Source organism: Pelmatolapia mariae, linkage group LG17 (assembly GCF_036321145.2).
Source record: "Pelmatolapia mariae isolate MD_Pm_ZW linkage group LG17, Pm_UMD_F_2, whole genome shotgun sequence".
Lineage (NCBI taxonomy): Eukaryota > Metazoa > Chordata > Actinopteri > Cichliformes > Cichlidae > Pelmatolapia > Pelmatolapia mariae.
In genome coordinates this window covers 31,256,227-31,271,215 of record NC_086242.1, presented here as the reverse complement: position 1 = coordinate 31,271,215, position 14,989 = coordinate 31,256,227, and the positions used below count along the sequence as shown (strand labels likewise).

Here is a 14,989-nt window from a genome sequence, read left to right as displayed (position 1 = left end):
ACCTCAGCCTACTGTAGACCTGCTGCTAATGCAAACCAGTCTAACAGGCCATTCAGCATGTGCCATTACGAGCCTATAATGAGCCTTTCTTTGCACAAATAGTCTGTGTTATGATGTTACTGGGAATGTCTGAATGATGCATCCAAACAGGAATTTTACAAAATGATTTTTTGAGTCTATTTATCTGATGTATCAAATGCAACATAACCGACAGGGAGAGTTATTTTGTGATTGAGATGTGACATAAAATTAAAAAAAAAAACCCACACACAGGCAGAAAATCATACAGAAACATTGGCCATGTATTTCAGAGTAGCCATTGGGGGTGCGTGGGCTGTTGGAAGCATCTGGTGGCTCCACTGTCCTCCTTTGTGAGTTCATTGTTCAAGTGGGCAATGACACTGAGACCTGAGGGACGTGTTTAAGAGGAAAGGCAAGGGTAGTGTCCTCATTTTGGACATTTGTGCTAATCAGTTTGTCCATAACAAACACTACGTTTGCCCAAACCTGCACTTGATATCAGGAAACCACAGGTCACAGCTGAATCATCACAATAAGAGGAGCTGAGCTGTCAACTGATCACCACCTGCTGGTGAGTTGGATCAGGGTGGTGGTGGAGGATGCTGAATAGTTATGTAGTATAATATGCAGTGAGGCTGCACTGGGACTGTCCGGCCAAGACCTTTAACCTTCACCTCAAACAAAACTCCAACAGCATTGAAAGTGGAGTTATGCTCAGCACCATCATTGCAGAGACAGATGTACGGAGCTGCAGCAACATTGCATGTAAGTTGGTGACAGTGCTTGTGGACTGGTAGATGGGGTGGTAGTTTCCCTTTATAAAAAAAGAGGAGGGTCACACTCTTCACTCTCTCTGTAAAGGTCTATCTTCAGATGCTGAAGACTCTGTCCATTACTTGGATCTCAGATTTAGGGGTAACAGTTTCTGTCCTATTCGTGACACACTGGATGGTCTTGAGAGACCCTCAGGCTCATGATGATTTGTGATGGCAACACCTAAAGGAACCATCTGAAAGAAGAAGAAGACTCATTCAATCACTAAAAATAAAACTGAGTCAGACTCTAAAGTGAGGAAGACCTGACGTTTAACTCCCCAGTCAGTAGGCATATATTACAGTTGTCCTGAGGGAGGTGCTAAAGAAAAGCTAACTATAATGAAATATTCAGGGTTTGATTTTTTTCTTTAGAAACTTGCTTCATAGTGTCATGGTTCACACTTCAGGCTAATATGTGAAAGATCCCCATTTTGAAACCAGGAAAAGACACAAATCTAATGAGATACTAATGAGACACAAATTATTTGTGATGCTACTTTCACTGACAGTAAGGCGAGCCTTTAATACTTCATGAATGTATAAGTAACAAGAACTGCGCTAAGGGAAAAACAGTAGGTACTACTATTATTATTATTATTATTATTATTATTATTATTAATAATAATAATAATAATAATAATACATTTATTTATAAAGCAATTTCAAACAATTTCAACAGTGCTGTACAACTATTTGAAACTAAAAAAATAAATTAATAAAAGCGATACACAGCAATACAAGTAAAAAACAGAATACAAGTTAAAAACAGTACGAATTTAAAAACTAAAAGCCATAGAATTAAGACATGTAGGATAGGGTGAACAAATGTGTCTTCAACTTAGTTTTAAAAACCTCCACAGAGCATGCCTGCATAATCAGTATACAATCAGAATGACGTTAACTATAAAAATTTAACCTAAGGTCTATTTGCTGTTTTTTAAACTCTCATCTATACCCTTGTTCCTCTTCATAGACTGAACTTTGATAGACCACATGTGGCATAATTGTCATACTTTACCTTTCTCATGAAACACTCAGCCAGAGATTATCATGGGAATGAAGAACATAAGCAAGAACATTTATTTTGACATCACAGTGACCTCATTCTTTGTAAAAAAAAAAAAAAAAAAAAAAGTATATATATATATATATATCGCAGCTGGATAGCGTAGTGGTTAGACTACACGCCTTTGGAGCAGAGGATCGCAAGTTCGATTCCTACCTGGGGCGTCTGTATCCAGTAAGGGTCCTAAGGCTAGACCCCCTATGCTAAGCAAGCCTACCGCAGACATGAGCGAGACAGATAAATATGAAGGCATGCTGGCTCGGACGTCGACCGGATCAACAAGGTCCGCGTCAGGTGTTGAGAAACCAGGGCAACCTGACGACAAGTGGGCTACTGGAACAAGAAGGCATCGGTGGGCAAGAGACGAAAACAGGGCGTTGTTGGAATGCTACTACGCAAGTAACCCTGGCGGAAGGGGTTACATGAATAGGATGAGGGACCTATGGATTCTTCGATACCCAACATCCACAATGACGGCGAAACAACTAGTAGCTGAGTGTTCCAACATTCGAAAGAAAGGACTGCTCTCACAGCTAGAGATTGACGAGGTACAACATAAATGCTACGGCAAGGAGGAGTCAGGACGCCAGGTCAGGTGGGCGATGTCATCACCCCCACCCGAGATGGGGTACATAGCCCCAAGTGCGATAGGAGAAGGATCGTTGAGTGCGAGAGGAACTGACCTGAAAGATAGGATCATGGCCAAGCTTGAAACCTGGATCCCCCGTAGCCGGTTACCAAGATTACGTGAAGTACCCTCAGAAGGTCTGCTAGATGATGTTAAAGACAAGAAAGCTCCTGACCATGCATGGAGGGTTTCACCCTGAGGCTGTACGCTAAGCGGAAGGAAGGAGGCCAGGGACTGGTGAGTGTCAGCACCACAGTCCAGGATGAGACAAGAAACATCCATGAATACATCACGAAGATGGCCCCAACTGACAGCGTGCTCAGTGAATACCTCAGGCAGCAGAAAGAGGAGGAAGGCGAGGAACCATCATGGAAGGACAGGCCCCTGCACGGTATGTACCACCGGCAGATAGAGGAGGTGGCTGATATCCAGAAATCCTACCAGTGGCTGGACAAAGCTGGACTGAAAGACAGCACAGAGGCACTAATCATGGCAGCACAAGAACAAGCTCTGAGTACAAGATCCATAGAGGCTGGGGTCTATCACACCAGGCAAGACCCCAGGTGCAGGCTGTGTAAAGATGCCCCAGAGACAATCCAGCACATAACAGCAGGGTGCAAGATGCTAGCAGGCAAGGCATACATGGAACGCCATAACCAAGTGGCCGGCATAGTGTACAGGAACATCTGTGCAGAGTATAACCTGGAAGTCCCGAGGTCAAAATGGGAGATGCCCCCAAGGGTGATGGAGAATGACCGAGCTAAGATCCTGTGGGACTTCCAGATACAGACGGACAAAATGGTGGTGGCTAACCAACCGGACATAGTGGTGGTAGACAAACAGGAGAAGACGGCCGTAGTGATCGATGTAGCGGTTCCGAATGACAGCAATATCAGGAAGAAGGAACACGAGAAGCTGGAGAAATACCAAGGGCTCAGAGAAGAGCTCGAGAGGATGTGGAGGGTGAAGGTGACGGTGGTCCCCGTGGTAATCGGAGCACTAGGTGCGGTGACTCCCAAGCTAGGCGAGTGGCTCCAGCAGATCCCGGGAACAACATCGGAGATCTCTGTCCAGAAGAGCGCAGTCCTGGGAACAGCTAAGATACTGTGCAGGACCCTCAAGCTCAAGAGTTGAGCCTCGGGTGTGAAATTTATGGTTTTCAGGGGGTTTTTTCCCTGTGTGTTATGAATAAATGTTCTTTTTTTTTGTACTTTTTTGTAAATAATAAAAAACAATAATAAAAAATAACTCTGAACAGTATTTTATTTTGGAAATGACTGAATTCTCTCCATTACTTCCGTCTATGACTCACTCTTGACGCATGTTGAGATACATTAACGCTAATATTAAACCCACAAGCTAGCAAAATGAGTAAATAACAGACGTCTTTGGAAGGTTTCTTTGCAAAGGGAAGAAGGCACAGTGAGGAGACAGAAGATTATTTCTTTTTTTAGAACCATTTCTTCAGTATAAATATCCATACTGTCAGAACACCGTAATATAAATACAACTAATACTGGCAAACGTCACAAAACGTAGAAGTACTTTATTCTGCAGAAAACCCTTCACCATTTGTGTTTAAGAGTATATGAATTTATATGACTACTGTTTATGTTGAAGATTAAGCGCAGTTTTCAATATTTTATGTCATTCTATAATGATGATAGTGTATGCATAGATGAGGCATATTTGTCCATTTTAATATTCAGCTGAGCATGAATGGAATGTCAGAGTGGTGTTTCACAGTATATATGTATCCTATTATAATGAACATAGTGTATATACAGTGGCTTGCAAAAGTATTCGGCCCCCTTGAACTTTCCCACATTTTGTCACATTACAGCTACAAACATGAGTCAATTTTATTGGAATTTCACGTGAAAGACCAATACAAAGTGGTGTACACGTGAGAAGTGGAACGAAAATCATACATGACTCCAAACATTTTTTACAAATAAATAACTGCAAAGTGGGGTGTGCGTAATTATTCAGCCCCCTTTGGTCTGAGTGCAGTCAGTTGCCCATAGACATTGCCTGATGAGTGCTAATGACTAAATAGAGTGCTCCTGTGTGTAATCTAATGTCAGTACAAATACAGCTGCCCTGTGACGGCCTCAGAGGTTGTCTAAGAGAATATTGGGAGCAACAACACCATGAAGTCCAAAGAACACACCAGACAGGTCAGGGATAAAGTTATTGAGACATTTAAAGCAGGCTTAGGCTACAAAAAGATTTCCCAAGCCTTGAACATCCCACGGAGCACTGTTCAAGCGATCATTCAGAAATGGAAGGAGTATGGCACAACTGTAAACCTACCAAGACAAGGCCGTCCACCTAAACTCACAGGCCGAACAAGGAGAGCGCTGATCAGAAATACAGCCAAGAGGCCCATGGTGACTCTGGACGAGCTGCAGAGATCTACAGCTCAGGTGGGGGAATCTGTCCATAGGACAACTATTAGTCGTGCACTGCACAAAGTTGGCCTTTATGGAAGAGTGGCAAGAAGAAAGCCATTGTTAACAGAAAACCATAAGAAGTCCTGTTTGCAGTTTGCCACAAGCCATGTGGGGGACACAGCAAACATGTGGAAGAAGGTGCTCTGGTCAGATGAGACCAAAATAGAACTTTTTGGCCAAAATGCAAAACGCTATGTGTGGCGGAAAACTAACACTGCACATCACTCTGAACACACCATCCCCACTGTCAAATATGGTGGTGGCAGCATCATGCTCTGGGGGTGCTTCTCTTCAGCAGGGACAGGGAAGCTGGTCAGAGTTGATGGGAAGATGGATGGAGCCAAATACAGGGCAATCTTGGAAGAAAACCTCTTGGAGTCTGCAAAAGACTTGAGACTGGGGCAGAGGTTCACCTTCCAGCAGGACGACGACCCTAAACATAAAGCCAGGGCAACAATGGAATGGTTTAAAACAAAACATATCCATGTGTTAGAATGGCCCAGTCAGAGTCCAGATCTAAATCCAATCGAGAATCTGTGGCAAGATCTGAAAGCTGCTGTTCACAAACGCTGTCCATCTAATCTTACTGAGCTGGAGCTGTTTTGCAAAGAAGAATGGGCAAGGATTTCAGTCTCTAGATGTGCAAAGCTGGTAGAGACATACCCTGAAAGACTGGCAGCTGTAATTGCAGCAAAAGGTGCGTGAATATTCAGGGTTTGATTTTTTGCTATAGAAAGTTGCTCCATTAGTGTTGTGGTTCACAATTCAGGCTAATGTGTGAAAGATCCCCAGTTTGAAACCAGGAAGACACAAATCTAATGAGATACTAATGAAACACGAATTATTTGTGATGCTACTTTCACTGACAGTAAGGAGAGCCTTTAATACTTCATGAATGTATAAGTAACAAGAACTGCGCAGACTGGCTAAGGGAAAAACAGAAGCTATCATCATATTCATCAGAATGACGTTAACTATAAAAATTTAATCTAAGGTCTATTTGCTGTTTTTTTTTTTTAAACTCTCATCTATACCCTTGTTCCTCATCATAGACTGAACTTTGATAGACCACATGTGGCATAACTGTCATGCTTTACCTTTCTCATGAAACACTCAGCCAGATATTATCATGGGAATGAAGAACATAAGCAAAAACATTTATTTTGACAAGGCAGTGACCTCATTTTTTTATATTACTTTTTTGAAATTTTATTTAAACTTTTTCTCTTGAGCCGCAGGGACTGCACTTGACAATGACAAAGGTAATCTGATTCAACAGCACAAGTTAATAATAACACAATTTACAGTTAATGCTATTTTATATTGTAATCTGACAGCTACAAATATGAGAAATATTATGGCACAAATGCTGCCACCACCATTCAACCACATACAGTGATGTGATCTAAGAGGAGTGCTTTGTTAAATTATGTAGTCAATATTAGACATAATGAAACAGAAATTTTAATATCCATCAGTTGTGGCTGTAGTTTTCCCTCAGATTGAGTGGGTTTTGGCTCTCCAACTTTTTCTCTGCCTTGCTCAGCAGCTTTAGTTCTGTTTGGGATTTGAACTGGACACTCAGTGGCCTGGGGGCTGTTTTGGATTTCAAGATGGCAGACAAAGCCCTGGGACTTCGTAGGGTTTTTGACACATCACTTTTCTGGGCACTGTCAACAGATGCTGGAAAGAAAGAAATAAAGTATTTACATGCTCTATTCATCCAAAACCAAATCAGCATTTACAAATTCTCTGTATCATCAATTGTTCTCTAAACATGATTTTATTATTCAGATAAGTGATTCATATATTCAAAGCACTTGTGACAAACTGTCATCAAATATTTTAAGGCTGCTGAAGTTTGGCTATAACTGTTGGGAGGAGAGGCTCTGACTCCCACCTGACACCCAGACGCACTCTTTCTTGTGTCTTTCTTGCCAGGAGTTGAGCTTGCAGGTCCTGGAGCAGTAGAAGACCTTGTTGCAGCGCCTGCCCGGGGTCAGATTCACAGACACTGAGCGACCGCAGTGAAAGCAGAACTTTAACACTGGTTTCCTGAGAACAGGTTTACACGAAAAGAGTCACAAATAAGTTACTAGAAACTGACATTAGTTGAAGTAAAAGTTTAAATGACAGACAACAGGAAAAAGGAACTAGAGCAGCACCTTACTGTAGATGAATGTGAATGTATGTGTACCTGTGCTCTCGTGTTTCCTCTGGTAGGCTTTTATTGCTGGCAAGAGCCTTGTTGGAGGAAAGGTCTCCTGCCAATCATGCAGTACACACGCATGCACACACACACACATGCACGCACACACATGCACGGACACACACTCTATGATTTAGAGGCATATTCAATAATAAAAGGACAAATGCATTACACCAAGTATCCAGTGGAAGCTATTCTCTCTATATTACCAGTTTCCCTCTCAGCAGCAACCTGCCTCATCAAGTCTTCCATCTTGCTCAGCAGCTTTTGCCGTGCTTCAAATATTTTTCTCTCCCGAATGCTCAGAGCGTGGAAAGGAGTATAAGCAATATGTGAGTCCTAAATAGGAGCATAAAGGCAGACAGCAGTATAAAAATAAAACTCTAAAAAGCCTTCTCACTCAGCCCCCATGTACACCAGCATGGCCCTCCATGATTAACATAAAATACTGGATGAACCAGTAAGGTGCAGCACTGCCAGTACCTACAGCTGATAGTCACTGGACATTCTTCAGCAATACTACATTGAATGCATTTAATGTGAATGGCTGGAGTGTTACCTGTTTGAAGGAGTAGCGTGCATAATCGACTGCAGTTCCAACAATGCCACACACTGTAACTGGCATCAAGATATCAGCTCCAGCCTTCGTTAACGTGTCCAACTAAACCAAACAAAAGCCGTACTGAGGTCAGGAAAACTTATTTTCTCTGAAAGCTGAACAAAAGTGACTCATTTGAAGTCATTAAGAACACATTTATCTTTGATCGCTGCACAAAAAAAGTACAAATGTTAATAAATTAATTTTTAAAAAAGTTTCATCGTCATTATGTGTTTGTGTGGGTACCAGCTTAATTCTGTGCCCAACTAAGTGGTAGTTGATGTTGGTGAGGGCACAAAGCGCGCTGCCCACCCTCCAGCCCAGGGGTAAGTTGGGATCTGCACCTCCATTCAACAGCTCGTCTACCGCCTAAACGAGGAACAACGAATAGTGTGGGACAAAGAGAGGTTTGGCTGTCACGTGCATGTGCGAGTGTGCATGCACAGCGAGGTCGTACCATATCATTGCCACTTGCTATAGCCAAGGAGAGAGGTGAGTGGCCGCTCCAGAGAAGGTCTGTACTGGCTCTGTGGGAGAGCAAGATGGCAACCACTTCACTGGCATTCTGGGAAGGAAAATAAAGGTGTTTTTTTTTTTTACCTTAAATATTCATCAGTTCTCCGCATTTTGCTTTGATGCAGCAGTAACGTAATCATTAAATAGTGGTGCTGTGTTTAGCTGTGACTGTATGCATGCTGACCCTGTAGTCGCTTTCTCTCTGGCAGGCAAAATGTAGAGCGGTGCGGCCTCCTTCTTTGAGATGTGGGCTGGTATTTAGTGTTTCTGTGGCCTTTGTGGAAATCTATAACATATATAGGTACAAAAGAAAAAGAAAAAAAAGGTTAACTAACACAAACACATTTACCTCTAAAACCCAGGACTCTAAAACCCACACACCTTGTCTGGTTCGTAGATCTCGTCCTGGTCGCACGCCCGTACGTCTGGGTCGGTGATGGCGTGCAGCAGCAGCTGTGTGATTCTGGGACCTGCTGGACCTGGCAGTGTTGCAGCTACATGCAGGGGATACAAGCCTTTCCTCTATACAAACAAGCAGATTTTCAGGTGAGTTTAATGTAGGTGCTTTTTTTTCTTTCTGTGTTTGTGGATTTTTTTTTCTTTTGTGCCTGTACAATTTTTTAAATTTGTTTAAAATGTGAGCTCCTGCCTCTGGTGGAAGAGGGATGTCAGTGCGAGCTCCGCACAGCAGCAGTTTCCTCACATTCTCGGTGTCAGCTGCCATAATGGCTAAAAAGAGCATGGGCATGGGGATCCTGGCTGCATTGGGATCAGCTCCACGGTCCAACAACAGTTTCATGGTGCCCAAACGAATGCGGTGCCTGCTCAGACAGAACACACACAGGTTACTTACACTGATCAAACATAACATTATGACCACCTGCCTAATATTGTCCCGGTCCCCCTTTTACAGGCAAAACAGCCCTGACACATCGAGGCATGGACTCCACTAGACCCCTGAAGGTGTGCTATCTGTACCAAGATGTTAGCAACAGATCCTTTACCTCCTCTGTGTTGCTAGGTGAGATTCCTATAGATCTGACTTGTTTGTATAGCACATCCCAAAGATGCTCGACTGAATTGAGATCTGACCTCCAACTTGTTGTGCTCCTTAAACCTTTCCTTGACCATTTTTGCTTTGTGGCAGGGTGTAGCCATCAGGGCGTACCGTTTCCATAAAAGGGTGTACATGATCTGCAACAGTGCTTAGGTAGGTGGTACATGTCAAAGTAACATCCACATAAATGGCAGAACCCAAGACTTCCCAGCAGAACACTACTCAAAGCATCATACTGTCTATGCCAGCTTGCCTTCTTCACATAGTGCATCCTGGTGCCAGGAGTTTCCCAGGAAAGCGACGCACACACAAAATAAATGTTCTTCTCATGCTCACGTGTCCATTGTTGGTATTTTCAGCAAGGGTGAGCATGAGCACTCTGACTTATCTGCAACTTACCAGAACCACCAATAACTTTTTTGAGTACCTGGTCTGTTGGATCAGTACAGACAGGCCAGCATTTGCTCCCCACATGCATCACTGAACTTTGGCGACCCATGACCCTGATGCTGGTTCACCATGGTTCCTTCCTTAGCCCACTTTTGGTAGATACTGACCACTGCAGACTGGGAACACCCCACAAGAGCCACATCTGACCCCATCCTCTAGCCAATAAACGTTTGTCAAATTGGCTCACTTCTCCTTACGCTTGTCCATTTTCCTGCTGCTAACAGATTAACTTTGAGGACAAAATGCTCTCTTTCTTCCTAAAATATCCCACCAACTAACAGGTATAATTGATAAAAGATAATCAGTGTTATTCAGTGCACCTTTCAGTAATCATAATGTTATGCCTGATGGATGTATATGCATGGTGAAACCGAACATCAGAGTGATCACTAGAGCCAGCAGCAAATTAAATACAAAATAAAAATTTAAATGAGACAGAAAGAAAAAGGACTGACTCTATTTTCATAGCAGCCATTTTGCATACTGTCTCCTGCGTGCTGCAGTGCATGGAAACCCCGGTGCGACTCAGAGCTTCAGCAGCGAGCTGGATCATTTTGTCTGTGACTTGAATCTCGTAGCTTCTGAGACAACAGGTGGAGTCAAAGCTCTGTTTTGAGGTCAGATCTTTGCCTTGCTGCAGAGACAAACACAATAACAGTTGTGAGTGAACTAAACCAACTCATCAAACCAATCACAGAGAAGCATCACTCCACATTACTCATGAACTCTTGCTTGCTACCTTAGCTTGAGCTCCCTTCCACTGCACGGTGCCCAGTTTAATGTGACCATCCAGCACTTGAATGGAGCGTTCTACAAAAGACATGTCCTCTTTTCCACTCTCATCGCTACCCTCTATATCCTCCACATCTTTCTCATCCTCCTCGCAACTCTCCTCTTCCAGGTAATCTGTGCTTAACTCGTTGGTCTCAGCAGACTCACCCTGTTTGTCTTTCTTGTCCCCCCTTTTAAATTCTCTTTCTGTATCTTCAACCTCACTTACTCCTCGTTCCCTTCTCTGATCATATCTGCTCTCTGTCTTTCTTTGCTTCCCTTTGCTCCTCATGCTTTCTGTCTCCTCACAGTGTCTGTCCTCTCCTTCCTCTGTCCTCTGCTCCCCCTGTGTGTGTTCAGCGTGTGCGACATAATCAGGTTCATTCAGCCCGACCCTGCGCTCAGAGAGGAGTTCACTGTCACTGGATGCTTCACGGTTGAGAAGTGAAATGTGTTCAGTTGGTTCTTCTATTGATCTGAAAACACAAGAAATAAATACAGCAGTATATTATCAATAAATTTATAATCAGTTATGTTGTTTGGCTTCATTTAGCAATGTGTGTGAATATAAATCGTTAATAGTGATCAATGTGTGAGTGAAGGGACATTAGCTACAATCCTACTGGTCAGAGAGGTTGTTAATTAACGATGTGTCCATATTGAGGTCGACTTGGCTGATCTGGGAAAATAAATGTCAAGAAAAAGGGAGAATATCTGTGAGAAAACCATAGGTATCTGAGACGAGTTGAACTTTTGATAAAACCCAAAGTCACGGTGCCTCGTGCTGGATCTTACTTGGTTTCTAGCAGGTGGTTCAGCTCCAGTGATGTGTAGAGATTGAAAAGGATAGTAGAGGACATGACACACAGCCAGGGCAGACATGCCTTCACAGTTCATCTTGTCAATATCAACACCCATGTCCAACAACAGGTGGATCACATCATTATGGCAGTTTACCTGACAGAAACAGAACATGAAACTACTTCAGATTTTAACCACGGGCAAAATGTTAAAACCTTTTATTTTGCTGTGTTCAAAAATTAGTAATGTGTTACGGTGGCAGCGATCAGAGCTGTGTGCCCGTGCGAATCTGCTACATCAGGGTAGACTAAACCAGTCCTGAGGATCTGTGATACAGCGTGCAGGTCTCCTTTGGAGGAGTGCTGGATCAGCAATTCTGAACTGACTTCCAAAGGCCCTTTAGGACCAAAACTGTCCCTGTTCATAGAGAGAACGGCTGCCGTGTCCCATCCCACATTTTCAGCCTGTAACCTGAGAGACAAACACATAAAGTTGCACGAATGTTGCAGACTCACAGACCTAATTGTCCGTGTTTGGACCCAGTCTGACCTGTGGTTGTGTATGTGAGCTTGCAGGCGGGCCTGTAATGGCATTGTGGACAGTGGGTCTCTTGCATAGCCTTGGTAAGGATGAGCGTCCGGCTCCCACAGCTCGCCATAAAAATGTTGATCCAGCTCTGTTCTTCGACCAGGAGGGAGTGGCAAGTGGTCCCCATCTGTTGAGTAACTCTCCATGCCGGGTGGATAGATGAAAATCTCATCTAACAGCAAATCTCTGTCTTCATCCCCCTGAAGGTGATGAGGCGTTAAATGATCTGCGTCATATTAACTCAGAGAGCTCATCCAGTTATTCATTAAAAGCTGTGACTTACCTCAGAGTGTGTCCTTTTTTGTTGCTGTAGACTACCAGAGATAGACTGAGGTGTGAGAAAGGTACATTTATGGTAAGTTTAGATGTACGCAGTAAAATATTAATCATCAGATTTTCTGCTGTAAACACCATCTGTGTTACAGCTGTGAAAGTGCATGAGACAGCATTAAGCACTGCTCTTATTTCTAGGCTCTTATTTCTTATTCATTATTATTACTGTAGGTGACACAGCATGTACCTGAGTCAGGGATTTTTCAGTGACTGATGGATCCATGTAGGCAGAATACTCAGGAAAATTCTTCAGGCTAAATCCCTCTTCCAAAGGGGTACAGAGCCTTAGCAGGTGGTCCTTGAGCCACAGACCCACATCCTCTCGCCCATCTGGATAATTGAGCACACCTGGACCAAACCTCTGATCCATGTGGTACAAGCCCTGAGAGGAGGGGAGAGGTGCGTTGTTTTATGACGTATCTATAATCTAAATAACGGTTCAGCTTACCTGAAAGAGGGCTCCATCGGAGAACACTTGCTGACCATATCCCTCCCTTCTGTTGAGGTAGAACTTGCCAATGAACTTTTGGCCCGTGGGCCAGCAATACAGTCCATCTCCATGCTTGTAGTCTTTGTAGAAAGAGCCCTCATAGTACTACACCAAAGAAAACAACCCACGCGTGTATTTGTATCTTAATTACATTTAGCTTGGCTTTAAGGTGTTCACACCTTAAAAGCTAAGGGGCAGTAAATGCTCTAGTGAAATTGTTTAATTCTTTAATATGTCACACACTACCTCTCCATTTGTCCAGCTGTACCTTCCTTTGCCGTGTTTGAAGCCGTTTATAAACTCTCCCTCATATTTGGAGCCGTCGGGCCACTCCTGAACACCGATTCCTTCTGATATCTCCCTCCCGACCCGAGCACCTCCGCGGTCGTTGCTTTGTCTAACTGACCCCGGTGTCGTAACCGGCTCCACACCACCTCGCCGCGCAGCCGGTGCCACACCTGTGAAGGTCGTCGACAGCATTTTACCCGGGACGCTTTCTCCTGAGTCCGTTTGAGGGCAGCGACAACTCACTTTAGTGACTAACTATAGTGTTAGTTTGGAAGCGACAACTTCAGGTCTCACAAGTCAGATTTGTGTTTTAACTTTCCAGTAAGCAACTGGTTGTCATGACAACAGCAGAGCAGGTGGAGAAGTGGGTGTCTCAATCTCACGCATGCGCAAGAAAGAAGGAAAACAAAAACATTTGCTCTGCTTGGTTGTACTTATGTAAAAATAAAGCAAATAAATACGTAAATAAATAAATGCTTATTTATTCTTATGAATCAATACACTTTTAATTTTTGGTTACAATGTGGACAATGTTGTTATCGTTGTTTACCAGGGGCGGTAGTTTTCTTGGAAATCAAACGGGTGGCAAAAAACCCACATATGCAGGTGTTACATATGGTTAAAAGGATTCAAGTGCAGTAAGCATACATGTTTCATATAAGTATAGTCTAAAACTTAAGTATTTTCCGTAGCCCACACAATTAACATTTTGGTTACAGAAAACATGTGAATTTTGATTCTATGTACTGTATAGCCTATATAATAAATAAATATGTAGACCAAAAAATCCAGAAAGGTAAACAACATGAAACGGTTCATTTACAAACTCAAGACTAACTTGTGTTTCACACTTTTTTGGTAGAAAAAAATCAAATTGTTACATGCTTGAATTTACACAAAATGTCAGAAATCTGCACTGTCATGAAGGAAAATGTATAACCTAATTTTTTATGATTTGTTGGGTTAACCCTCTGAGGTCCAAGCCGCGGCCTATGGCGTTATTTTTGTGCCACTATTCTGAGCGCACGCAAAAAGAAATTGAGCGCACGTAAAAACAAATTGCAGGTGCAAGTGTTGCATTTTGAGGAGAAATTTATTGTGAGCAAAGAAAAGCTCAATTTGAGTGAACAAAATTCATTGCTGCGTGCAAAAAAAGTATTTCAGTGTTTGCTATCATCCATACACACACACAATAGCAGCCCCTGTCGCTCAGTTTTTGCACTTGCGCTTGTTCGCAATGTGTTGCTTGCGCTCTCAATAGTTGTGCCACAAAACCAGCCAATCACAGACTTGGATGCAAAAAAAAAATCTGATTGGCTGTTTTGGTCTTCAATCAGCTCGAAATGACGAAATGCAATATCCCAGAACCCATTTCGTCCAAAACTCAAACGAGGCAGTGGCGGAGGAACACAGAGTGGCGGAGTTTGAAATATTACTCTTTCTGGGTCACAAAATAAACTTTTAAGATATTTCCATGCGAGAATGGTGCTGTGTAAACTTAAAATATTTGCTCGATTTATCAAGACATCACATATTTGCATAAGTGCTCTAACGTTTTCGGAGATGCCTGTTACCCACCAGCTGACCGCATAGCTGGACTGGCCGTTGGGCATACAGGGCATTTGCCCGGTGGGCCGATGGTGATTTTTCATTTTTATGTTTGTTTGTTTGTCTTTGTAACGGTATAAACAATGAAAGGTGGTGGATTAGCCAGTTGGTCATGATCAACTCTGGGCTGGACCAATTACAGTACATCTGTATTGAGGGGAAAAGGAACGCGATTCGTCCCGGACTTCAGCTACAATGAAAAAGACACAAAGCTGGAGTTGTTCTGTCTTTGGTGCACAGCTGCCTCTTCTTCTCTCATTCTCTCCCCTCTCTCTCCTGTTGCTACTTCAGTCA

At 43.0% G+C, this 14,989-nt stretch overlaps 1 protein-coding gene across 1 annotated transcript; it reads right to left on the bottom strand.

Moving 5' to 3' along the window:
* Nucleotides 1-6,460: 6,460 nt before the first annotated feature.
* Nucleotides 6,461-13,279, bottom strand: ankmy1 (ankyrin repeat and MYND domain containing 1). The gene is made up of 19 exons (XM_063500555.1): nt 13,046-13,279; nt 12,758-12,904; nt 12,497-12,691; nt 11,938-12,176; nt 11,643-11,859; nt 11,383-11,544; nt 11,211-11,266; nt 10,556-11,063; nt 10,272-10,450; nt 8,959-9,130; nt 8,691-8,831; nt 8,494-8,595; nt 8,251-8,358; nt 8,040-8,162; nt 7,755-7,856; nt 7,405-7,534; nt 7,184-7,250; nt 6,887-7,041; nt 6,461-6,669 (listed from the first exon to the last, which is right to left on the bottom strand). The coding sequence occupies exons 1-19, from the start codon at nt 13,277-13,279 to the stop codon at nt 6,461-6,463; spliced, it is 3,246 nt and encodes a 1,081-aa protein (XP_063356625.1).
* Nucleotides 13,280-14,989: the final 1,710 nt, after the last annotated feature.

What these genes read in the sequence shown, in the direction of transcription:
- ankmy1 (XM_063500555.1), bottom strand. Translation starts at nt 13,279, where the DNA reads ATGCTGTCGACGACCTTCACAGGTGTGGCACCGGCTGCGCGGCGAGGT. An exon ending in GCTCACATACACAACCACAG is followed by an intron (nt 11,860 to 11,937) that starts GTCAGACTGGGT and finishes TTTGTCTCTCAG; the next exon opens with GTTACAGGCTGAAAATGTGG. An exon ending in AGAGAGAAAGCGACTACAGG is followed by an intron (nt 8,359 to 8,493) that starts GTCAGCATGCAT and finishes TTTCCTTCCCAG; the next exon opens with AATGCCAGTGAAGTGGTTGC.